The sequence below is a fragment of the Urocitellus parryii genome, chromosome 3, assembly GCF_045843805.1.
Source record: "Urocitellus parryii isolate mUroPar1 chromosome 3, mUroPar1.hap1, whole genome shotgun sequence".
Classification (NCBI taxonomy): domain Eukaryota; kingdom Metazoa; phylum Chordata; class Mammalia; order Rodentia; family Sciuridae; genus Urocitellus; species Urocitellus parryii.
Window position 1 is genome coordinate 190,399,862 of NC_135533.1, and position 25,223 is coordinate 190,425,084.

Below are 25,223 nucleotides of genomic sequence, written 5' to 3' on the forward strand. Positions count from 1 at the left end.
GAATAGTTCATTATAAGAACTCAGTGTTTTTTTTTTCAACTTATAAATTGGGGGTAATGGCAACTGTAATATTTCAGGAGAAAAAATGAAATAGCAGATGTGAAAATGCCTAGAAAAACAAATGACGTATGCAAGAGCAAGGTAGCATTTCATCTTCATCAGGGCATATAGCCTGTGCAAACCTGCTGGCCCTTCCTCACTGCCACTATAAATGCTGAGAAGTACAGAGTGTGTCTTCAGTAGGCTACAGGGTTCCTCAAGGGGCATGTAGACCCTGAGAGAGTTCTGTCTCTTAAAAGCCCTTGCATTTGATCTTTAATGAATGAATACTAAATCTTTAGAGTCCCTGATGGTGGGACAGAAAACAAACCATCTTCTGGACCAGTCTTGACTTTGTGGGCCTGGACTATTCAAATGACACGTGGCTCAAGATACAATGTAGATGTGCAATTTATTTCTATATGAATTAGAGCATTTAAGTTATATGGAATCTTTATGGCTAAACTAACAAAATTCTAAGGCATTTTTAAATAACTGATTTGTTATCTTTAAAACATTTGAGGAAATATTGTTTGTATATATGTGATTTATATGGCAAATGACTAAAGCATTAATTTGTAGATGTTCAATCAAATATTAATGTCACTTAGGCAAGTTTTATGTTTTATAATCAAGAATTTTTCGTGGGTGGGGGAGTCTAATCTATATCTATTTTGATGAATCCTGGGGGTAGAAATAGAATTTAAAGTTTTTACTCTCCATCAGTAATGCTAGAATATTTTAATGCAAATACATATCTGCCCTTATTTTAAGTTGTTAGGAAGTGCTAGTAACTGACAACCAAGTAACAGCAGATCCCATTTTTCTGTTGCTCCTGTCGAGTTCTGATGTCCTCTGACTTCTTCCTGCACTGCTTTTCCACAGCGCATCACGGATGAAGGCGTGGTGCAGATATGCAGGGGCTGCCACCGGCTGCAGGCCCTCTGCCTTTCGGGTTGCAGCAACCTCACTGATGCGTCTCTTACAGCCCTGGGTCTGAACTGCCCAAGACTGCAGTGAGTATGCAGCTCAGAGATTGCCTGGGCTGACCCAAAGGAGGAGAAGGATGGAGCAAGGGGAACAGGTGGTAGGGGAGGCAGGAGTTGTGTTTTTGCTGGGTGGACGGTGGTGGGGCAGGGTGTAACCCAGTTCATTGAGGTGGGCACCAGCAGAGTGTGAAATGGCTAGCACCAATGAATCTGAATTGTGTTTCTTGATGAGTTCACACATTCCAACCACCACCACCAATTTGCTTCACCTGTTAATCTCTTCAAACACCAGAGTAATCTGATGTCGAGCAGAGCAGTAGCCTTGGTCCAGATGTTCCCAGTGTCTCCTTTAAACCTGTTGCTAAGTAGGCACAATGAGGGGAAAAGATCATAATTGCTTCTTATTTTTCATTTTCCCCATCAGGAAGAAGGGGAGATTTTTGTTTTGTTTTGGCATTGGGGATTGAACTCAGGGATGCTTTACCATTGAGCTACATTCCCTACCCTTTTTATTTTTTGAGACAAGGTTTCACTAAGTTACTGAGGCTAGTCTCAAACCTGTAATTCTCCTGACTTAGCCTCCCAAGTTGCTGGAATTACAGGTGTGCACCACCACACCCAACTGTTTCAATAAATAATAATTTATTTTCTGATTCTCAAGGCAACACATTATTGCTACCAGCTGTGCATATGAAAACTACTTAGGGCTAATCTTGCACTCATGTTACGTTCCTGGCTCAGTGCCAGGTGTCTTTATGAGTGATATCTTATCCTCAATACATCTCTGAGTAGTTACCACTATTCTCATTTGTTCTGCAGAGGAGAAACAGATACAGAGGAAAGTCATATAATTTGTCCTGGGTCACATGATGATTAAGAAGTAAAGATAGAATTTGGACTTAGGGTTTGACTTTCAAACTAGCAATCCTAATCTGCATACAAGAGGCAGAAAAATTATTTTAACTTTTTATATGACAGTGAAGCGGATCCATTTCTCATATCAGTTATGTAACTTTTAAGAATCATTTATTTTGTATTTGGATTTTTTTATTAAGAAAGATTCTAGATAATTTTGATATTTCTGCTTCATAGAAGGAATTTGGGTGGTCAAAACTAGTCAGAGGACTAGGGATGAAGCTCAGTGGCAGAGCATGCACTTAAAATGCATTAGGGCCTCAGTCCAATCCCTAGCACAGAAACAACAAAAGACCAAAAACAACCCTGGTCAGAGAACAGGTTAAAATTATTGTTAACTTAGAAATGTTATTCATGCATTCATTCCTATTAAGCATGAATAATTGAGAATTATATGTATGTAGGTGTGTGTGGTACTGGGCATTGAACCCAGAGGTGCTGTACCACTGAGCTATATCCCCACCCCCTGCCTCAGCCTCCCAAGTCTCTGGGATAACAGGAATGTGCCACTGTGTCCCTCACCAAAAATCGACTCAGTTTTTCATTGCCTATAATTGTTTTAAATTTCCTGTAACTTGGAATTTCAATGAATATATTGTAATATGATTTTGTTACATACAAATTAATTTTAATTGTATTTTATTTTTTAAATGAACTGCAATATTTTTAAAATATATTTTTAGTTGTCAATGGACCTTTATTTTATTTATTTATTTATTTATTTATTTATATGTGGTGCTGAGGATCAAACCCAGTGCCTCACTCAGGCTAGGCAAGTGCTCTACCACTGAGCTACAACCCCAGTCCTTTATTTAGTAACTTTTAAAATAAGTCACTAAATATTAGAGTATTATTTCAAAACCAACAATGTGGTTGTGGGGAAGATTCTTGGATTTACTATGGGAGTTTGGGATGAGACTTTAGGGCCTTGGACAGGTCCTCCCTAACCCTCAAGCAGGCCCTCATCTATTAAGTTGGAACCGTCTTTGAGTTTTACAACCCTTAGAGTGATTGACAGAGGCAAAGTGTCAAAGAACAGAACAACATCAAGAGTGTGCAGCGGAGCATAATGTTTCTATTGTTAACCTGTTGGTACTTTTTTCTCCCCTGCATGTCCCCTTCCCAGAATTTTGGAGGCTGCCCGATGCTCCCATTTGACTGATGCAGGCTTTACACTTTTAGCTCGGGTAAGGCATAGATTTTTAAACAACAACTGTAATTCACCGTCCTAATTCAAAGTGACCTGGGGTGGTTGTGTGGTGTGCAGAAATTAGCTTCAGAAAAGACGAGCACAAAGCCAAGTAGGATCCTTGGGGTAAGTTTTACATTTTTTTCAGCTAGCCAGAAATCTAGGAAGATAGAGGATTCTGGAAAGGGCCCAAGCCTCCTTCTCACTTGAACAGGTGAGGCCGCCCTGAGAGGAGCTTCTTCTCCTGTAAGAGATGCCATTCCTACACAGACCCCAGTTGGCCTCTCTCCAGCATCCCCTAACTAGGCTGGGCTTGCTCCGTTTTCTACATTGTCTGCCACAGTGTCCACCAAGGTCACTATGAGGCCCTTTCTGGGCTTGTTGCAAGGAGCCAGTGTCCTTCAGGGGATGCTGATATATTCTTCTTCCTACCCTACCGTCAACCCCACCCACCTCCCCAGTGTGGCTGAGCTCCTCATTCCTTGTCCTCCCAGAGCCTGGCCTATGATTAAAATTTTCCTGCTAATGTCTGAACCACTGGGAAAGTGCCTTTTCAGGTTGAGAGAAGAAAATGCTGCCAGAGCAGCCCTATTTCCATTTTCAAAGTGACTATGACTCAAAGGGCACAAGCTCAGAGATGCTGGTTCACTGAGTAGCTCCGGGAACAGACCATACCCCTTAATGGAAAAGAACCAAGGACTTTGGTTCATACTCAGGGGGACAGGTAAGTTGCAGGTGTTGCCTACACAGCAGGGCATGTCTTGTGTACCCTTTCAGAATTGCCATGACCTGGAGAAGATGGATCTGGAAGAATGCATCCTGGTGAGTGGAACCCTAAGAGCCCTGAGGGCTGCTCCTCAATTACTGCTAGTAGCATCACACAGCTAGGGACATAGACTGCCTGTTGTCCCAACCCTTTTTGCCCAGTATAGGCAGTGGGACTTGGGAACTCATTAGGGCCATGGCAGTGGGATATGTAAACTTTTGGCTACTTGCAGTCAACAGGCAGAGTTATAGCAAAGAAATTCAAGATGGCTTCATCTTTTGCCAGACATAAAAAACAAGGTCTCCTCTTATTTTTCACAGAACTTGAGAGAGAAATACACTGATATATCTAGCGATGGGATGACTCTAGAGAGAATACTTCTTGCCCATTCCCTCTTTGTTCTTTTCCCCTAAGTCCCTTTTAGGGCACCGTAGGGAGACCAAACTGTTACAGTTGTGCATCTCCAGGAGTGGGCAGATTGGAGGTTGCTGGTAAAGACAGGAGCTTCCAGCCGGAGTATGCCTGGATGAGTTTTTAATTCTCTTTTGCACCTTTTGATTTCCATGTTCAGGAGAAGCCAGGATTAGGTATTAAGTTCTGGTGTAGAAGCTACACTGACACAGCGTGTTTCTCTCCAGATAACCGACAGCACGCTCATCCAGCTCTCCATTCACTGTCCTAAGCTACAAGCCCTGGTGAGTCTTTTGACATTATTTTTAGTTTTTGTGACATTATTCACCTCTTAGGAATGAAAGGACCCTCCCATCACAGCAAAAATCACTGTGGGTTCTCTGTCCATCATGGTTCCAGAGCTTAGAGTTTCTAAGCTCTACCAGCTGGGCTAACTTGGGAAGCAGGGTATCTGGATATTACTGCTTTCCCCCAGCAGGGACCCGTGTCCTGGTCACTTCACTCAAGTTTGTGTTTGTCTTGGCAGACAGGGTGAAAGTTAGCATGATGAAATGTTACATTCCTCAACAAGTTTGGGACCATCCTTCTGTTGTATTTCATATCTGTTCTTCTGGGGGGGCGGGGAAGGAATGAGACCATTTTCTTGGATGTATATTTACACCTTTTGAGAGATGCAAAATGAGTGCCTGCCACTCTTAGCCACGCAGACATCTCACTCACATTTCACTTCTGTCCATCTGAGCCTGGAGAAGGGGAGGGTCACTGTCTGCTGAGCAAGCCACTGAGTGGAAGTCTACCATGCCCACAAGATGCCAGCCATATGATGCAGGCACCATTCAGAGCCCCATTTTATAAGTGAAGAAACTGAGACTCAAAGTGGTGAAGGGACTTGCCCCACAGTTACACAGCTGCTCCAAGTCCCCAGATCTCTTGGCCTTTCCCCAGTCTGGTCTTTCCGAGGCCCGCAGGTGCACACAGCCAGTTTTTCTTAAGCCAGCTTTCCCTCTGTCATCTTTGAAAGTTGCCCTCTCCTCAAGGGCTTGAATTCTGTGTCATCATTAAAGCTCCATTTGGCCTCAAGTCACTCTCCCACCAACTTTCCTTATTTCTACTTTCCCGCTGGACACTTCCCCTCAGGCATAAGTGCAAAGGGGCTTCAGATACCTGTGGGAGCAGGCTGCAGGTTCCACGCTATCAGGGGATGTCCTCCAAATAGTTGGTGTTCTCCCCTGCAGGGGGGTTTCTGGTGATGGAAAACCTTATCTATCTTGTCCACTATTTTTATACAAGCTATTTCTAAAAACAGGACAGAGGTTAAAAAAACTATAAAACTAGAAGCTCCAAATAAAAAATCAAAAAAATTTGAACATAAAGAATTATTAGCAGAAAAACAGGAAACAGTTGCAGTTGAAATCTTAACATAGCCTTGAGATTTTAATAGCCAAGATAGATAAATGAAAAAGGTATCTATTATTCATCCAGTTCACTCTACAAACATTTCTTGAGGACCATCATGCCAAGCACTCCTCTAGTGGTTAGAGACCAAGAAGATGACTCATCAGGAGAGACCACCTGCAATGTCAGAGGATCCACATTTGAGGGACACTTGAGGAGCACTACCCACTTGGTAAAGGACAGTACTAAGATCTCCTCTGTTGACCCCCAAGCAAAGCTGAGCACAAGTTAGAGCACATGTGTTGTGTGAAGTGCGTTTCTACTGCAGCAGGTCGCACAGTGTGCATGTGCAGCCAGCTCAGTCTGCCCTGGCATAGTGGCACCATGCGAAGGATCGGGCACGGCTTCTAGCAGGGCCTTTGGACTGAGTGCAACGTGAAATAAGTTCTCTTCTCTGCAGGCCTCGTGTAGGGACAGGAGGTCCCACTGGAGCAGCCCAATCTCCACTCAAAAGGAAACTCACGGATCTGAGGGAGAGTGAGTGCTGACCATGACAGACCCAGGCACAGGCTGCCAGGGGCCCACAGCGGGTTCCACCCCAGCCTCCAGAGATCAGTAGAGGAAATACTGTTGGGGGAAACACCATTTTGAATTTTGAAATGTGTCTTTTATCTTTTACTAAAGATCTGCAAGCGGGAAGAAATGAGGAAAGTGACCACCAGAGTGAATGAAGCCAGGTGACTACTTCAGCTCAGTTCCCAACACTCAGGTTTCCCAGGTTCTCCTTTATGTGCAAGAGAGGCTAGTGGGTACATATACCATGGGCTTCCAGGAGTGACTCTGTGATCTTCACTGGAGGAAGGGCCTATGCTCACACTAACACAAAATTCGGAACAATATTCAAAAACCTGATTGTGTTTGACAGTAAATCAAATATGCATTTGCAAACAAGGGGAGTCCCAGATTCAAAAGAATATGAGGGAGCAGTACCCAGAAGATTGGAGAGAGCATGAATTTGTCTGTAGGCAATTAAGGACCCTCTTCGTTTCTTGTTTTTTTTAAAGTTGTAGGATATGTGTTTGTGGCAGGGAGTTTCTGTTGATTACGGAGGAGCTGGTTTCCTTTTCAGAGCTAGTTTGAGCATTTTCAAAAATCATTTTATTGTGTAAGTCATTGGTCCTAGAAACTATTCTAAAGAAAAAGAAATGCAGCCAGAAAAGGAAATGCATTACTTTCTTCATTATGAGATTTTGTTTCATTTAACAAGACACTATGATATTATATAGAAAACAAGACCATTAGAAGTCATATCAGTCACTCTCCCTTTGGGATGACAAGCATATAGATTACCCAGTGGTTAGCCTGCTCTCGGCCATGTTTGAGAATCTTGTTATCAAGCCACTACTTACTGCTCTAAAAGAAACAATAGCGATGTGAGACTTGTTAACATTTAGATGGCTGTTTTCTCCAATTTAAAGTGGATACATTTAACAACTTTGAAAATACCACTATAAGACAGACTGCGTATTTTGTTTTGTTTTTATGATACTGGGGATCAAACCCAGGGCCTTGTGCAGGCTAGGCAATCATTGTACCATCATGCTACAGCCCCAGTCCTAGAATGAATTCTTATCTCATGCCCCACTGTCTGACCAGCGTCTTCCTCCTTTCCAGTCACCCCTCTGTAACCCAATAATTTCACTTAAATGGGACTCATCTTTTCATTGTCACTCACCCATTCGAAGTCCCCTCTCCCCCACTCAGCCTAAATTCTGTGGTCAGTTATTTAATCTCTCCCTTAATCCTCAAGATTCACCTTCCCTCTTAGCAAAGCTGTCATCCTGTTTAAATCCTACTCTCAGCTGTTGAGCAGTCCTTGAAGCATGAGCAAGAGTAAGGTGAAGAGGGCTTGAGGGCATTTACGCAGAGGAACTAGTATGTGTTCTTTGTTGGATGACAAGAGCCCTGGCTGGGCTTTAGAGAGGAGACAAGGCTGAACGAGAGGCAGGGGTCAAACCTGCTTCTCTGGATTGTATCCTTGGAGTTTGGAATGGCTGATAATTATCCGGAGAGCCATTTTTCTGTGGTAGAACAGTGAAGGTGATCCAGCCCATGTTTTGCTCCCAACTTGAAGCCTGTGGCTTATTCAGAACTTATAGCTATCTCGGAATACTGAAGTTCCCAAAACCATCAGGCCACTCCTGGAGCTCCATAGCAGTTACTCCCACACATATCTGTGGAGACCAGTGAGTACTATCCCAGCTGCTGGGGCCAAACTTCAGCTCCTATACACAGGTACCTCCCGTGGCTAAGACCTTTAGTTTATCCTGATTAGATTTGGATGCATATAGATCCATGACCATATGTCTTTCTGTTGAATTGACTTTTTATCACTGTGAAATATTCCTGTGTCACTCTGTCTTAAAGTCTGCTTAATGTAATATCAGTATATCAGCCTTTTTGTGCTTTCCATTTGCAAAGTATATTTTTCTTTCGGATTTTTTTTAATTCTGTTTTTAAGTGTAAATTCTTTTTTTTTTAAGAGAGAGAGAGAGAATTTTAATATTTTTTTTTTTTTTAGTTATCGGCGGACACAGCATCATTGTTTGTATGTGGTACTGATGATCGAACCCGGGCCGCACGCATGCCAGGCGAGCGCACTACCGCTTGAGCCACATCCGCAGCCCGAGTGTAAATTCTTTTTAAAAAGGACTAAAATTCTGTTCTTTTGGATTCTATGTGTTTTAATATCTTAAGAGACAGTGTATCATTGGGTCCTGCTTTTGTCTAGTCTGGTGATCTCTACCTTTTTTAATAGTTTAGTCATTTATGTATAATATAATATTGAGAGTTGGATTTGTGTTCTTCATTTCACTGGGTTTTTTTTTAATATTTATTTTTTAGTTGTAATTGGACACAACACCTTTATTTCACTTGTTTATTTTTGTATGTGGTGCTGAGGATCGAACCCAGGGTCTCGCACATGCGAGGTGAGTGCTCTACCGCTGAGCCACAACCCCAGCTCTTCATTTCACTGTTTGTTGTTCTGTTTTCTATTCCTCTGTTCTTCCTTTCCAGTTTTCTTCTTGGATTAACTGAACATTTTTAGAAATTGTTTTATCCATTGGCATTTTGGCCATAGCTCTGTGCATTGATTTTGAATGGTTGCAGTTTCAGCATTAGATCTTGAAAGTTCTTTCTATAAATCAAAGGCAGCTTTCCTCAGTAGGGATTCAGGGAAAGCCTGGGATTGTCATTAGTCTCCTGTCCCAGCACCAGCACCTTGCACAGCACCTGGTGAGGAGAAGCCACTTCAGATGTTCTTTTGGAACAAAGTGTATATAAACGAACCAATCTGAGTCTCAAGAGCTCAGCACAGTAACTGGTATGTGAGTGATGAGGGTCACCCCTAGCATTGTGGGGCTTAGGCTCCAAAAATCGCAGTCCTTCTTAAGAGGATGCCAGCGACCCCAGCCTTGCCATATCTCCACCAAAAAGTCTGCTTCTTTGGAGGAGAGGGAAGGTCAGAGATTCCTGTGTTCAGCACTGGCACACCCCCAGCCCAAGTTCTTTACTCACCTAAAGTCTCAGGCAATTTGTCAAGGCAGGCAGGCCCACAACGTCACTGGTAGGCCACCAGACTCTCAGAGACAGGTGGAGGAAAGGATTCTCTTTGGAAGGTGTCAGGGGAAGATTTAGAGCCCTCGGGGAGGAGAATGTCTGGATTGCTTAGGCCTCAGCCTGCTGCGGCTCCAACAGGCAATATACTTGAATTTCTCTTTTACATTTGATCTCAACTCCTCCCTGTCCCAGGTCTCTCTTAGGAAGCACTGCCCATGGTGAGGTTCACACCCATGCACACTCCTGATCCTACCAGGCCCCAAGCAGCCTAGTGGAAGTGGAAGGAGGTGTTAGAAAACAAGCTTGAGAATAGCATCACTGAGCTTTTTTTGCTGTAAGTGAACCTCCTTCACTTAAAAATGTTGCCAGTATTTTCTTCTATTTTTTGAGATGGGGTCTCACTGTTTACCCAGGCTGGTCTCTAACTCATAAGCTCAAGTGATCCTCCCGCCTCAGCCTCTCAAATGTACCACAGTGCCCAGCTCCCTGTGCTTTACCTACCACTGGCTTATTTAATACTTAAGCCTAGAACCTCAGTTTCTTCAAATGTCATCAGTATAATTTCTGAAAGGAGCAGTACTTTGTTTCTTGCTGGAAAAATAAATGCAAGTTTTTAGTTCTGGGAAGATGAGGTAGGTGGACTTTTCCTATTTCTGCTGCTGTACTATCCCTGAACATTCTGTATAACACAGTCAAAAAGACTCTACAAGATCAAAAGAAGGTGGCAAGACCAGCTGGGGACATCTGCTGTTTCTGCTTTCCTAAGCAGCAGCATGGTGGCGAGTTCCCTGAGTTTTCCTTTTGTCATGTCTCAGGCTGGATGCTAAAGAGGCTGACAACCCAGAAGTGCCAAGAGATACAGAAAAGAAAAGAAGGGGGAAGAAAATCCAAAGAACCCTCCCAAAGGATCAAGGAAGGGGCAGCCTACCAAGACAAAAAACTTTCAAATACTAACAAAAAAGACACAGAAAAAAACGAGCAGCATCCCCACCCTGCCAGCAGAGGGCGAGTTGGGGAGCTTAGAATCTTTCATCTTTGCCCTGTGGTTTTGAGCTACCTACTCCACACCAGCGGTATTAGTGGGGACCAGATAGGGAGCCTAGTGTCAGAGAGCCATCTCTCCCATTCCAAGAGTGAGAGTTTTCTGGAGGTGAGTCTGACCCCTACCTCCACCCATCAGTAACAAAGCACTTTCTACACAAGGCATCAGGAGAGGCTGTCCTACTGACAGCAGCAAGGGAGCACTGCCCCTTCCACTACTGGTACAGTGTCACAAGTGGCTTGTTCAGAGAGATTTGAGGTAGGGGTCTAACTCAGAGGTAGAGCACGGGTGTACCATGCCCTCGAGGCCTTATTCAATCCCCAGCACTACAGCAAACGTCTCATAATAATCAAGATGCTAGATACAAGAAAAAACACTCATCATACCAAAAATGAAAAAAATCTAAACTTGTCTGAGAAAAGACAATAGGGACCAACACCAAGATGATGCAAATGTCAGAATCATAAGACAAGAATTTTAAAACCATCATAAAAATGCTTTATTTAGCAAATGAACACATTTGAAAGAAATGAAAAAAAAAAGCGTCAGCAAAAAAATAGAAAATAGAAGAGAGAAGTAGATGACTATTTTAAAACTGAAACATATAACAATGAAACTAAATGGATGGCCTTCAAGCAAAATGGAGAAGACAAAGGAAATAATCCATGAACTTGAAGATAAAACAATAGAAAATTACTCAACCTGAGCAACAGAAATAGACCAAAGAAAAGAAGGAGTAGACACCTCTGGGAATGATAGAGCTGTCATGTAACAAAGATACAGCATTCATATCACAATTCCAGAAAGAGGAGGAAAATGTGGAGCTGAAATCATGGCTGCAAATTGCCAAATCAGGCAAGACATGTATCTGCAGATTCAAGAAACTGGTCAAACACCAAATGGGAAAAGCCCAGAGAAAATCAAATCGAGACATCATAATCAATCTTCAGAAAACTAAAACCTTTTTTGGTGGTTTTGGGGATTCAACAAAGGGCCTTGTACATTGCAGACAAATGTCTTATGACCAAGCTCCACTCCCAGCCTGAGGAACACCTTGAACAGTAAGAGAGAAATACCATATACAAAGAAGTGGCACCGCATTTTAAGTGCAGGAAGAAAATAATTCAACCCCAATCCTATCTCCAGTGGAAATATCCTTCAGAAAAGGTGAAATCAAAATTTCTCAGATGAAGGAAAACTAAGTTTTGTTGCCAGATCTACCCTGATATAATGGCTAAAGGAAGCTCTTTAAAAAGAAAGGAAGGATGTGGAGAATTTGTAGCCTTTGTCCTCTGCTGATGGGAATATAACTTGGAGTAGCCACTATCAAAACCAGTATGGTGTGTCCTCAAAAATAGAATTATATGATCCAGCAATCTTCTGGGTGTATAAGCTGAAGATTTAAAAGTAATTGCAAGGCAAGCACAAGGCCCTGGGTTCAATCCCCAGCACCATGCGCGCGCGCACACACACACATACACACACGCACACACACAAATTAAAATTTTTTAAAAATTGTGGTATAGCTAAAGCAGTGTTAAGAGGGAGATTTATGGCACTAAATGCTTACATTAAAAAAGAGGATATTAGAGCACATTATATTCCATGCTTATATAATTTAATCAAAATGAACCCCAATATTATGTGTAACTCTAAAGAATAAAGGAAAGTTAAAAATTGAATTAAAAAATAAAATCTCAGTAATTTTAAATTTCCCCCTCAAATTTTAAAAATTTAAAAATAAGTTTCTAAAATTTAAAAATAATAATTTTAAAAATCCCCCTTAAAGAGATATCTTACTCCCATATTCATAGCAGCATCATTCCACCAAGAGGTGGAAGCAGCTCCAGTGTTCATCATTTGATAAGCAAAATGTGGTATATACATACATGAAATATTCAGACTTAAGGAAACAAAATTCTGATACATGCTTCAACATGTATCAGGCCATACACTAAGTGAAATAAGCCAATCACAAAAGGACAAGTGTTTTTTTTCATTTATATGCTTTCAATTACATGAGTTATCTAGTCAAACTCAGAAACTAAGTAAAATTGTGGTTGCCAGGAGCTGGGTGGAAGGAAAATGAAGATTTGTTTAATGGGTACAGAGTTTCAGTTTTGCAAGATGAAAAGGTTCTGAGATCCACTGCACAATCATCTGAATATACTGAACAAAGCTGAACTGTACCCTTGAAAATGCTAAAGATGGTAATCAAAACAGATAACAGGAAGATTTCTGAACATTTGGAAACTAAACAAAACATTTTCTAAATAATCCTAGGTCAAAGAGGAGGTCTCAAGGAAAAATTTTTAAAAAATAAGTTTAACTGAATGAACATGAAAATATAACACATTAAAATTTGTGGGGCTGGGGATATAGCTCAGTTGGTAGAGTGCTTGCCTCGAATCCACAAGGCCCTGGGTTCAATCCCCAGCACCACACACACACAAATTAAAATTAAAAAAAAAAAATGTGGTATAACTAAAGCAGTACTAAGAGGGAGATTTATGGCACTAAATGCTTACACTTAAAAAGAGGATATTGGAGCAAATTACATTCCATGCTTATATAATTTTATCAAAATGAACCTCAATATTATGTATAAAGGAAAAAATTAAAAATTGAATTAAAAAATAAAATCAGTAATTTTAAATTTCCCCATCAAGAAAGAAAAAAAAATCACCACCAAAACATGAAGGATATAATAAAAATGATAGTAGGATTCAGTGAGGTTGAAAAAAGAAAAACTACAGAGTGAAACCCATGAAACAGAAAACTTTTGGAAAGGAAAACAGCCTTTAGCAAGACTGATAAAGAGAAGACACAATGGCTAACATCAAAATGAAATTTGGGGGCTGGGACTGTAGCTCAGTGATAGAGTGCTTGCCTAGCATGTATGAGGCATTAGGTTCTGATCCTCAGTGCCACATAAAAAAATTAATAAAGGCATTGTGTCCATCTACATATTATTGTGTCTATATATATACACAATACACACACACACACACACACACACACACACACACACACAATCTCCAGATATCCAAAGAAAATTAAGGGAATGCAGGTAAAGTAGCCAGTATCTGAGATGCTTGGGACCAAAAGTGTTTTGGATTTCACATTTCTTCCAATTTTGGAATGTCTGTGTATATGTAAGAAAATAAATATTTTGGGGGTAGGTCTCAAATCTAAATAGAAAATTCATTTTGTTTGATATAGATCTGGTAAAATTTTTAGTGTACCTGCATTTTTTACTGTGACCTGTCTCATGTGAGGTCAGATATGGAATTTTTCCATTTATTGCCTCATGCTGATGCTCAAAATGTTTCAGATTTTGAAGCATTTCCAATTTCAGGTTAAGGATGCTCAATCTGTACTAGGAACAACTGTATAAATTTGACAATGTAGGTAAAATGGACATTCAAAACAAAGTCAATATAAAATAGAAGGCTGGGATGTATATATAAATAATCTTAATAGCCCTGTAACTGCTGAAGAAATAAAATTTGATTTTAAAACCCTCAAAAAGTAAATGTTCAGGGCTGCGGTTGTGGCTCAGCAGTAGAGTGCTTGCCTAGCATGTGTGGGGCCCTGAGTTGGATCTTCAGCACCACATAAAAATAAATAAATAAAGGTATTGTGTCTAACTACAACTAAAAAATAAATATTAAAAAAAGGAAATGTTCATCCCAGATTATTTAAGTGAGAATTCTTCCAAACATAAGGAATTAAAACCAATTACATACAATCTCTTCTACAAAACAGATGGGAAAACATTTCATAACTCATAAGGTCAGTAATACCCTGATACTAAAACCAAACAAAAACAGCACCAAAAACCAAAACTACAGACTGGTATTCTTCATAAATATAGGAGCAAAGATCTTAATAAAATATTAGCAAATAGAACTCACAAAATATTAGTAAACAGAACTCATCAATAGATTAACATGACCAACAGAGTTGAAATATTTCAAGGATACAAGTCTAGTTTAACATTTGAAAACTAATCCATATAATCCACCATGTTAACAGGCTACAGAACAAAAATTACATGCTCATATCAACTAATGCAGAAAAAGAATCACAAAATTCAAAAGAAAAAAAATTTTTTAAAATGCCAAGAATATAAGAGAAAATCTCACTCCCATTTAAAAACTCGAGTTACTATGTTCCTTCCACAGGGATAACCTCTGTGGTCAACTTATATTCTAAAGAAACTCTGGGCAATAATAGATAATTCCGTTTGCCCTTAATAAAAACAGCCTAACCCCTCTGTCATCTGCCAGGGATGAGACAGCAGGGCAAGGATAAAATTTAAGACCACCCTGAGCTGGCTGTAATTGGCAAGTCTCAACTTCTTTGAGCTGCAAAGTCTTTATCTGTAAAATGGGAATAACACTTTGCACAGTTAGCCTGAAGAATAAATTGAGATAATACGTACACAGTGTTGGCCCAAAAGTAGATAGTTTTGACTATTGGTTGCTTAGTTTGTGTAAAATAAGCAGTGTATTTGCTCTGTGAACAATGTTGGCAGCATATTTTCCTTTGGACTCAGAGAACAGGTTAAGGGCTTCTTTGATTTTTTTCTTAAACAAGTTTTTTAAATTTATATGAATATTTGCATATGCCAGTACATTAGTTGTTCAATTAATGTAGGAGTATCTCCATGGTCCTAGATGTTAATATTAACTTCTTAGTTCTTCAACTTCTCTGTATTAAAGCGATGAAGAAATTAGTATCCATACATTACCTCAGTTGTCTTCTTTCTCCAAACTGTAAAATATATATATACACACGTTTTTTCTAGTTGCAATTTATTATAAGTAGGTAAATCAAAAAATAAGGATTTTGACTATCTTAAGTGGCCTCCTGAAAAACTTTAGCGAAGTCTTCTGGCTTTATCCATAAGTCAGTTCTAAAAGACAAAAACCAGTGATTGCATAGATATTCATTACAAAGATATTGGTTTGTATAGAATTGTGTAGTGTGATTGGATTCTTGAGAAAGGAAACATACCCTACAGGGTTAAGACAGAGCACACAAAGGAATCAAGGTTCAAGGTTCGAAGTCTGACAGAATTTCTCCCCTAGCTTCCCTTCCCTCTAAGTTAGACTCACCTGCCTGTTTCTTATATTCAATGTCAATGTCTTGGTTCTCTTTCCATTTTGCAGAACTTCCCACCCTGCCACCACAACTCATTCAGGTCCAAACTACAGGGCATTTCCTTACCTCCAAGATAATAGCCTCCCACTTGCTCTCTATTGTATCCACCTTTCCACACAATTTGGCAGAGTGGCTAATTTTTTTCAATTTTAACTTTTTATTGAAGTAAAATATACAGAAAAGTACACTTATCATTGATGTGTAGATTAATGCAATTCCATAAACTGGACACACCCAGACTAAAGATCAGCATTACCATGATCCAAGAAAGCCACATTCTGCTCCCTTCCAGTTACTAATCTCCCAAAGGTGGTGACTTCCAACAGCATGTATTACTTTTTCCTGTTTTTGTATTTTACTAATGAAATTACATAGTGGAGTCATGTGTACTCTTGTCTGGTTTCATTGCTCAATATTACATTTGTGAAGTTCACTCATTGTATCGTGTGTGTGTGTGTGTGTGTGTGTGTGTGTGTGTATGTATGTATGTTTGTACTGGATATTGAACCCAGGGGTGCTTGACCACTGAGCCATATCCCCAACCCTTTTTTTGAGACAGGGTCTGGCTAAGTTGTTTAGGGCCACACTAAGTTGCTGAGATGGTTTTGAACTTGATTCTCCTCTCAGTCTTCCAAGTCAAGATGCCACGGTGCCCTGCTATTCATCCTCATTGCTTTCTAGAATGAGCCTATTGTGATTTACTTATCCTTTCTATTGTTGAATATTTGAGTGGTTTCTAGTTTGGGGCTATTATAACCAGTATTGCTATATTATCAGATTTTGTTTAACATGCATTTCAGTTAAGAATATACAAATTGCCATTGCAACACAGGAACTCCAGTTCCTCCACATCCTTGCCAACACTTATTTTTTAAATATTTTTATTTTAGCCCTTCTAGTAGGCATGTAGTGATACTGGACATCTTTTTGAGCATTTCAGATAGCAACTCACTGGTCTCAGATCAAATCCCACAGTCATATACTCCCAGCACTTGCCTCAGCTTCAGCTTTAGTGTGGATTTCATTTCAACTGTCCAATCTGGACTTCAACAATGCATACACACAGCCTGGCACAGTTGGAACTCATGTATTTGAAGGAACAAATGAACAATAGGAAACAATGCAGTACTTTTTGTTTTCTTCTGAAGAATTTTTATGTTGAATTAAATATTAAATTTGATAAGCATGGGGACACTATCAGGTCCCTAAAACTCAGTAAGGAGAGCTTTGTAGAATTACAGAAGTGATACTTTAAGCTATATAAATGAATCTGAGTAACCTTCTGCAACCTTGAGCTGTGGCCCAAGGGGCTAGTAAAGCCAGATCACATTGTTCAAACTCTATTTGTTCACAACCTTCAAAGATGCCCATCTGAGTCATGGTTGTTTGCACAATTTTCTAGTGAACAAGAACATTAGAGTCATTTATGAAGTTTATCTGCCTCCACTCAAATGGAGAATTGGATAAACTGCTCTCAAGGAAGTAAACTTTGAAATTTTACCCTGAAGCCCTGTAACAAAGGGCCTCAACATTTCCTTTGACCCTGCCTCATATGCCTCATAAAGCATTGTGCTGCTGTTACACAGTATCATGGACTGGGTACTTAGAATGAATTGAAATTTATTCCCCATAGTTCTAGAATCTGGTAGAGCCTTTTTGTTGTGTCATTTTGTGGCAGGGGACAAAAGTGGGGCAGGAAGAGAGACTTTGCAGCCCTGAGCCCTTTCAAAATCTTTTTTGTCAATTCACTCAGTAGAGGTGGAGCCCCCATGGCCTAAATAGCTCCCCTCTGATTAGGCCCTACTCGCAACAGTTTCATTGGGGATAAAGTTTCTAGCACATGCTTTTTAGGGGACATAATCAAGCCACATTAGCAGTTATTCTGGGACATTTCATGAGCAATTTTCCCTGATTTTACGTAGGCCTTGAGTCTTGAAATAAGAGGGTCTTATGAACATTTTTTCTTCCTGTTCCAGAGCCTTTCTCACTGTGAGCTCATCACGGATGATGGGATCCTGCACCTGAGCAACAGCACCTGTGGTCATGAGAGGCTGCGGGTACTAGAGTTGGACAACTGTCTTCTCATCACTGACGTGGCTCTGGAACATCTAGAAAACTGCCGTGGCTTGGAGCGCCTTGAGCTGTATGACTGCCAGCAGGTCACTCGAGCAGGCATCAAGCGGATGCGGGTAGGCTTGGGGCTGGGGAGTGGGCTCAACCTGACATCGTTTCTGAGCAACAGAATCAAACATTAAAATCAATGTCCAGCGCTGGGGAGGTAGCTCAGTGATAGAGTGCTTACCAAGCATGCACAAGGCCCTGGGTTCAGTTTCCAGCCCCACCCTCCACCTATCATAGTCTGTAATGAGATGTAGTGATGAGATGAATCTCAGCAATTAATAAACTGAACATCATTTTTAAAAAAAAATCAATAGCCAGCTGGGCATAGTGGCACTGGCCTGTAATCCCAGCAGCTGAGGAGGCTGAGACAGGATTGCAAGTTCAAAACCAGCTTCAGCAATGGCGAGGCACTAAGCAACTCTGTGAGAACCTGTCTCTAAATAAAATACAAAGTAGGGCTGGGGATGTGACTCAGTGGTCGAGTGCCCCTGAGTTTAAGCTCCAGTTTCCCTCCCCAAATCAACATTCACTTTCTCCATTCTATCCTAAGCCAATAGTTATGCAAACTTATCTGGTTTACTCATTTGTCAGTCATCTTTGACTGCTTCAAAATCCCATTGCTTAGATCCCACTCTGGAAGTTAACTTGAGTGGGTCTGGGGGAGATGTTCCATGCAGTCTGATCAGCACCCTTATAGCACCTCCATCGGCCAGGCATGGTGACACATAACCTGTAATCCTAGCAACTCAGGAGGCTGGGAAAGATCCCAAGCTTGAGGACAGCCTGGGCAACTTGATAAGACCCTATCTCAAAAAAGGACAGGGGATGTATGTAGTTCAGTGGTAAAAGTACACCTAGGTTCAATCACCAATAAAAAGAGGCTCTCCTTCCAAGGAAAACAACTTAGATCATTATCAGTAAGAGGCAGGACATAGTCTTGGCATCTTCGTATAATTCACATATATCGTTTTTCGCCGCAAAGCAGCCCTATCCAGGGTCCTTCACTCAAGTTTGCCCACAGGGCCAGTTATTGCCACTGAGCAGAAATAATAATTTCTCTAATAATATTAAGGGGAAAGTAGTTATAATCCCAAAATACCAGGGTAAAGACTACTCCACTTTTTCTACTTCCAGGCTCAGCTCCCTCATGTCAAAGTCCATGCCTACTTTGCTCCTGTCACCCCACCAACAGCAGTGGCAGGAAGTGGACAGCGACTGTGTAGGTGCTGTGTTATTCTCTGACAGCCCACTGCTCAGGCCCAAGGGGTGATGAGGTGTCTCTTCTTGTAGAGAAGACCAGTCTTCATGATTACTCCATCATTACCCAAATCTCTTGCTTCTCCACTGGGAAAGGCATTTACAGGTAAAAGCCTTCAGTATGGACTGGAGTAACTCTGGTGATAGTGTTTCACCTTTATTTTGCTGTGATGCAATCAAAACTTTGTGTCCATTAACACGTGGCAAGAGTGGTCTTGATGCAGCCAAGATCACACAAGAAACCTGGATCCCTTATGAGGTGGGTACCAATCTCTGTACAAAAGTCCTACCCTTGGCTTTATCAGCATTCCTCAAACAGACCATCAGTGTTAGCACAAACTGAGCAGAAAAATATAACCTGTTGATTTTCTACCTGATCCTTAAGCCAGTGGCCTACTTTAATCCACAGTAATTGCATTTTGATTAGCTGGACTTTTCACTTTGAAGATTAAATAGCAATTTTATCAAAGTGACTGTAATGCAAATTCACAATACCCAAATAGTTTTATATGTAGAAACTTATGTGGAAGGCATGATAATAGGTTTCCATGAGACACCAAAGAAATGAGGACTCTAAACTGGGTGAAGCAGGGTCTTCACCTTTGTTATCAGCCTGTCATATCCACCTCCAGGAACCAAAACAAAACAAAAGCAACTCAGTTTGTGTTGCCTGATTGGAAATTACAAGCTCTGGCATATGCTACAGCACATAATGCATTTTTATTATAGGGAATAAAGCTAATTATTCCATACTTCTCACCAAATATGGGGGATCTAAAGAAACAGGAATTAAGGCTTAAGTTATCTCTAGTATACTATTAAAAACAATGAATGGATGCATGTAGAATGGATGTGATTTTTTTTTTATTTTTAAATTTTAGAAATCAGGTTACACCAAAACTATTCAAAAATTTTACACACTTAAAACTCAGAAAAGTGTTGGCACCTTTTGGACTCACAATATAAAAATGAATAAACCATTGCAATACTTAATTCAGAGGGTTTTATTGCTATTTTCTGGCACATAAATCTGAGTAAAACCGTTTTCCAAATTCAGACCTCCTAATGTTACCTGAAATAAGATATGATGCTATAACTGAGTCCTGCTCTGCACTGTCCACATTTGTGATCTTTATTGAAGATTAGGAACCCATTACCACCTTCACTGTGAACTCAAGTGTTAATGGCAGCTGATCCTTGCAACCACTTTTTAGAATTCATGAGAAATAAAAACAAAAATGCTTTCTATGCTTTTATAGACAATGATAAAAGCATTTTTAAGGGGACAAATGCCTCAGCTGCATTCAAAGATGGCAGATAAACATATACCCCCCATAAATTGACTTAGCAAGATTGAGTAAGCATTAAAGTACTATTTTATTGCTTTTTGATAAACTCCAGTATTTCCTGGTTATATGAATGCCACAGCAGTTATATTTGCGCCACTGTTAGGGAAGGAGGACATAACTGATGAAGCCATTTAAGTGAACAAATGAGCATGTAACAAACTTGTTAAAATGATTAGTTTGTATTAAATTTAATTGGTAGAGTGCTTTACCTGGCCATGTGTGAGGCCCTGAATTTAATCCCCAGCACTGGAGAAGATTTTTTTTTCTAATGACCAGAGACTGCCATATATTCTCTCTTTGAGTTAGGATACAACCTCTCACTGCTATTGGACTTGATGCTAAACGATCCATGACCTCATTTATAAAAATAGAGGGTTACCTCAAGTGAGAAAACCAGGTTTGCTTCCTCTGTAAAGAACAGTTTGTAGAATAACCTGTCCTTAGTTTTGAGGGGAAAAAACCTACAAGAGCTTAGCCTCTTACAATATTTGTTCTGAGGTATGCTCAGGACAGTGGCTCCCTTGGTTCTATGACTCTACTTGAGATGAAACTAGCAAGGTGAAAGTCAACTTGAAGTGAAACTAGCAAGAACTGACATTTTAAATGAGACACGTTTGCAAAACAATCGGAAAACATTTATTGTACTGAAATGTGTACATCCTACTATTAAAAAAACAAAGTAGCAAATTTGCTGGTGCCATAATTTATTTAACCTGTTTTACTGGGACAGACTAACGGTCAATGCCACTCAGTATTAATTTCAAGTTTGATGAGCTTGTATTTTATCCCACTTTTCTAAAACCTGATGAATTCAAAATAGCACACAGCATCAAATGACATTTATTGTTCCATAAATCATGAGACCCAAAGGAATGCTAAATAGACAAGCAAAACTCTAAAACAACTGAGAAGCTTACTTCTTTCAAGAACCAAGTGACTGGTACAGAAAACATGTGGTCACACAAAAGCAAAGGGGAGAAGGACAGAAAAGAAAACTCTCTTCCTACATGGTCTATAGGAGTAACAGATATTTCTGAACTAAGATGAAAATATTCAGACAGTGCTTCTTTGTAGCAAATAATTAACCCCTTTATGAATAAACCAAAATGTCAAAGCTTTCACCTAGTGAAGTCATTTGTCTTCTGGGAGAGATTTCAAACTTACAATTAATCATTCCTATTTCCACCTGAACAAAGACGAAGCTCAAATGGTACATTCAAAGCCAAAAGAGCTTAATAAACAGAGATGCTGTAATTAAAAAGTTTAAAAATTCAGTCTGATACACCATAGGCCTCAAAAAATGCTCAATGAATTCTGGGAAGGCTCTGAGTGAAGGGAGGAGCAAAAGAAGAAACTAGTGGATTCCCTTTGGTGGGGGGGGGGGGAGTATGCTAGCACACTTTTTATGAAAGATGCATACTTTAAGAAAAAGCCATTGTGTGGTTATTAAAAACCTCTCAATCAGAATGTTTATTCATGATTGTACTGAAGCTCAATATCTGACAAGAGACCAAGGGATTTTTTTTTTTTTGGTAAATTTTAGTGTTAGATTTATGATATCTAGTGTTTCCATGAAAAATCTCATCTTGTTCATAACAAAGATCCCATAACACCAACTCAGAAGCTACCAACAATAAAACTTTGTGCCTCCTACCTATGTCACCTATTTCCAATGTCTAGGGCAGGTCTTTAAAAATGCTCAGGAGTAAGGGGGTGGAGAAATAAGAAGGAAACAAGACAGAAAACCACGAGTTTAAAGGCAAGGAGGCTTCAAAAAAATGAAAACCAGAAACTAAAATGCTAAAATTGGAAGCAGAAGCAAAAAAGTTATTCAATAAATCTGTGACAAAGCAAAAACACAAGTCTTTGTACCTATTAGGATTTACACTGATCCTCTCACCAAGGTACTCCTGATAATGCAGTTTGCTTCAAGCCCATCTTCCTGGCTTGGATCCTCTCCAGTCTGGCATGATCATTTCACACCTATACCCTTAGATATGATTTCTTCTGAGAAGGTGCCGAGCCTCTTACCTGACCATCACCACATCAGCACAGTCCATCTCTCTGCTGAAGGAATCCTTTCTGGCTCCACAATAGCACTGTCCCCCATCTCCTCCCCAGGTCAGCATAAGGTTCAGGCAATAAAAACCAAACTGGCACAGATAGGTAAATGCCCATGGTTAAGTTTTACATTCATTTCCAAACCGCATACAGTGTAAAAAGCCCAAGGGCTGCTTCTGGGAACTGTATCTACTGGCCTCTGCCAGAGAAGCAGGTAGCCACGCCTGCCCCACGGCCTCCAGAGCTGGATGCACGCTGTCCCGACGTGCTCACTCTCACGAGGATGCTTGGCTATGGCAGTGACAGTGAGATTTGCCTCTCATACAACTCATTAGAAAGGTCATCTGTGTTTTCAATATGAAACATTTCATATAGTAAAATCCAATCCCAAGACATCTTGGATTCAGTCTTCACACACTTTTAGCGTGACTTTATTTGGTACTGGATATAGTTCAGTCTACATAAGACATCACTTCAAAATTATGTGGATACCATCATTATTTTCAGCTGCAGAAAAAGGATAAAAGTTAAAAAAATTTTTAATTTGGCTTAGGAAAGCAAGAACACTAAAAAAAACTCTACAACCCCCACCTCAGAGGTTACTTTCAAAGAATTCTAGAGAAAAACGTTCATTTGTTCTTGCTTTTTCTCTTAGGCGGCATCATGTCCACATTCCCCTTTTAGCCATTCTGCTTTCTAAAGACTGGCTGTGCCCTTCTTAGTATACTGCTCCCATACTGCTTGCCAGTTCTGCAGTGTGATGTGGAACTTATCTGTAAGCCAGACAGAGCACAAGTTGGAAGCTGAACAGGTGAAAACACTGCAAGGGCCAAGTCAACCCTACAGAAAATACACAATGTTTCTATCATTCCTAGAAAAAAATTTTTAACTCCTTGGAGGAAGATTTGAAACATTTAAAAAATATATCCAACTTTTGCCTGATGGCCTCCATAAATGATGAGAAGCATTAAAGGTATTTTAGATAAATGATTTTTTTTAATGTACACAAATCTGAAAAACAGATTTTAGGGGAAATCCTAAGTTTGAAATGTCTACTGAATTCACAACTACACAATTACAGTTTTTTTGTTTTTTTTTTTTATGAGTTTCCTTTTTTTTATGCAATGAGTTTTACAGAGTAAAAGTTGAGCAGAAAAGTACAGGTGAACCGGTCCTGGTTACAATTCAGCCCTGTAGGTCACTGAATGTAGTTCAGTCCACATAAAACATCACTTCAAAAGTGCAGGTAACTTGATGTCATATGTGACACATCAGGCACAAAGAGTGACCACCAGGAAAGAGTAAGGAATGCATGACATTTTCCTCTTCTAGGGAAAGTTGTGTTAAGCCTGGTTTGGGCTCTTAACCCACTTGCCCTTTAAAACAATCTATGAACATAGATCTCTTCAAATTCTTTGGCCTTTAAAAACTCTCTACCTAATCTTTTAATGTTGGAGTTCACCTGAGCCCTCTTTCCATACTGTCTCCTCCAATGACTTCAACTTTATAACTTCTGAAAAGCCGAAGGTTTCTAAATTTATATTTTAAACCCAGACCTCTTTATTCAGACCCAGAATGGCACCATTAAGTGACTACCTGACATACCCCATGTTAACTCTCAACAAGAAACTGGCAATTACAACTACTACTCCCTCAAATGTGGAGCTCAGTCTATAAATCATTACCTCTTGCCTGGATGGCCATCTCCTGCCTCCAGTTTTGTGGTCTTCTCATGCCCCCCATTTTGAAAGTAGAAGGAAAATCTAATCACATTACTACTTTGTTTAAACTTCACTGATTTTCCAATGCATTTCAACTAAAATCCAAACTACCATCACCTCAATCCTGAATGCAAAACCCTGTCCCCCACCTTGCTCTACTCACCCTCACCCACTACATGGCAGCTACACAACCCTCTTCCAGGCCTTGATAGAATCATTTGCCCTAGGACACTATTCCTATGGCCAGCTCCTCATCCTTCAAGACACTTCTTCATACAAGCCTTCCTTAACTGTTCCATGTCCTCCATTCAAGATTCCCCTTATCTATAAACACCCCACAGACTTTCCAATTCCTTCTTGGCACTTAAAATGTTGGTAAGTTTGGCCAATTTTGGTTTGTTTTCCCCACTAGAGTGGGAGTTACACAGACTCTTTGTTTTGTTCAACATTTACTAAGCATTAAATTTCTGAAACAGTGCTCAGTAAAATGTTAACTGAATGAACTAAGTTTTTCCTAGTTACCTAGAAAGACTGACACCTTTTCCTCATTTGCTAGTTAACTTCCATTATAGTCCTTAAAAACATTCTGTTGATTCATTTCTCTAATTCTTAAAAATTAGTGGAGAAAGCATTTTCAAGAGTAAGCACACAAAAGGGTAACTAATCAGAGGCACACACAATATTGTTCATAATTTGAGTATAAAGACACACATGTACAAAGTACCTTTTACTGTAGAGAATAAAAAACAACTCTCATCTTGAAAGTTTTGAACCATCTAGAAGAGTAAAGCACACATATAAGTACAATTAAGATATTACTGTCCCTTTTTAAATGAATAGAAATGATTTAAAATCAGTTAAAGGAAAATATTATAGTCTATATATTATTCTTGCACAAGTACAGAATTCAAATTACCAAAATACTTCCTGAAGCCAGTGTGAGGTAGTGAAAATATGTGTCTACTGCACTCACAAGACCTTATTCTGACCATCCCTGCCATCATTGTCCCTGAGGATCTGGTCAGTCATTCTGTGATCTATGGGGAGCACTTCCTTACAGTTCTGTTAATATTGACTAAAACAAAGTACATGTTATTATTCTATGATTACTTGCTCTGAACATGGAGTTGGGAGGTGGGTTGTACTTGTAAACTTTCATGGCTTTTTTAAGGTGGCCA

At 40.0% G+C, this 25,223-nt stretch overlaps 2 protein-coding genes across 4 annotated transcripts in view; one reads left to right on the top strand and one right to left on the bottom strand.

The window, feature by feature from the left end:
- The window catches only part of Fbxl2 (F-box and leucine rich repeat protein 2), an 87,598-nt gene extending 66,001 nt beyond the window's left edge, over nt 1–21,597 (top strand). The window contains exons 10-15 of the mRNA XM_026405414.2: nt 925–1,055; nt 3,070–3,130; nt 3,910–3,954; nt 4,537–4,593; nt 17,513–17,725; nt 18,792–21,597. Coding sequence (XP_026261199.1) covers nt 925–1,055; nt 3,070–3,130; nt 3,910–3,954; nt 4,537–4,593; nt 17,513–17,725; nt 18,792–18,899 — 615 coding nt within the window. The 3' untranslated portion in view covers nt 18,900–21,597. The remainder of the gene's footprint in view (nt 1–924; nt 1,056–3,069; nt 3,131–3,909; nt 3,955–4,536; nt 4,594–17,512; nt 17,726–18,791) is intronic.
- Nucleotides 19,900–25,223, bottom strand: part of Ubp1 (upstream binding protein 1) — a 50,210-nt gene continuing 44,886 nt past the window's right edge. Inside the window, exons 14-15 of one of the 3 annotated variants that reach the window (XM_077796253.1) lie at nt 24,770–24,821; nt 19,900–22,831 (exon numbers count right to left, since the gene is read on the bottom strand). In XM_077796253.1, coding sequence (XP_077652379.1) covers nt 24,799–24,821 — 23 coding nt within the window. In that variant the 3' untranslated portion in view covers nt 19,900–22,831; nt 24,770–24,798. The remainder of the gene's footprint in view (nt 22,832–24,769; nt 24,822–25,223) is intronic. The other 2 variants (XM_026405389.2, XM_026405396.2) reach the window with 2 other exon arrangements.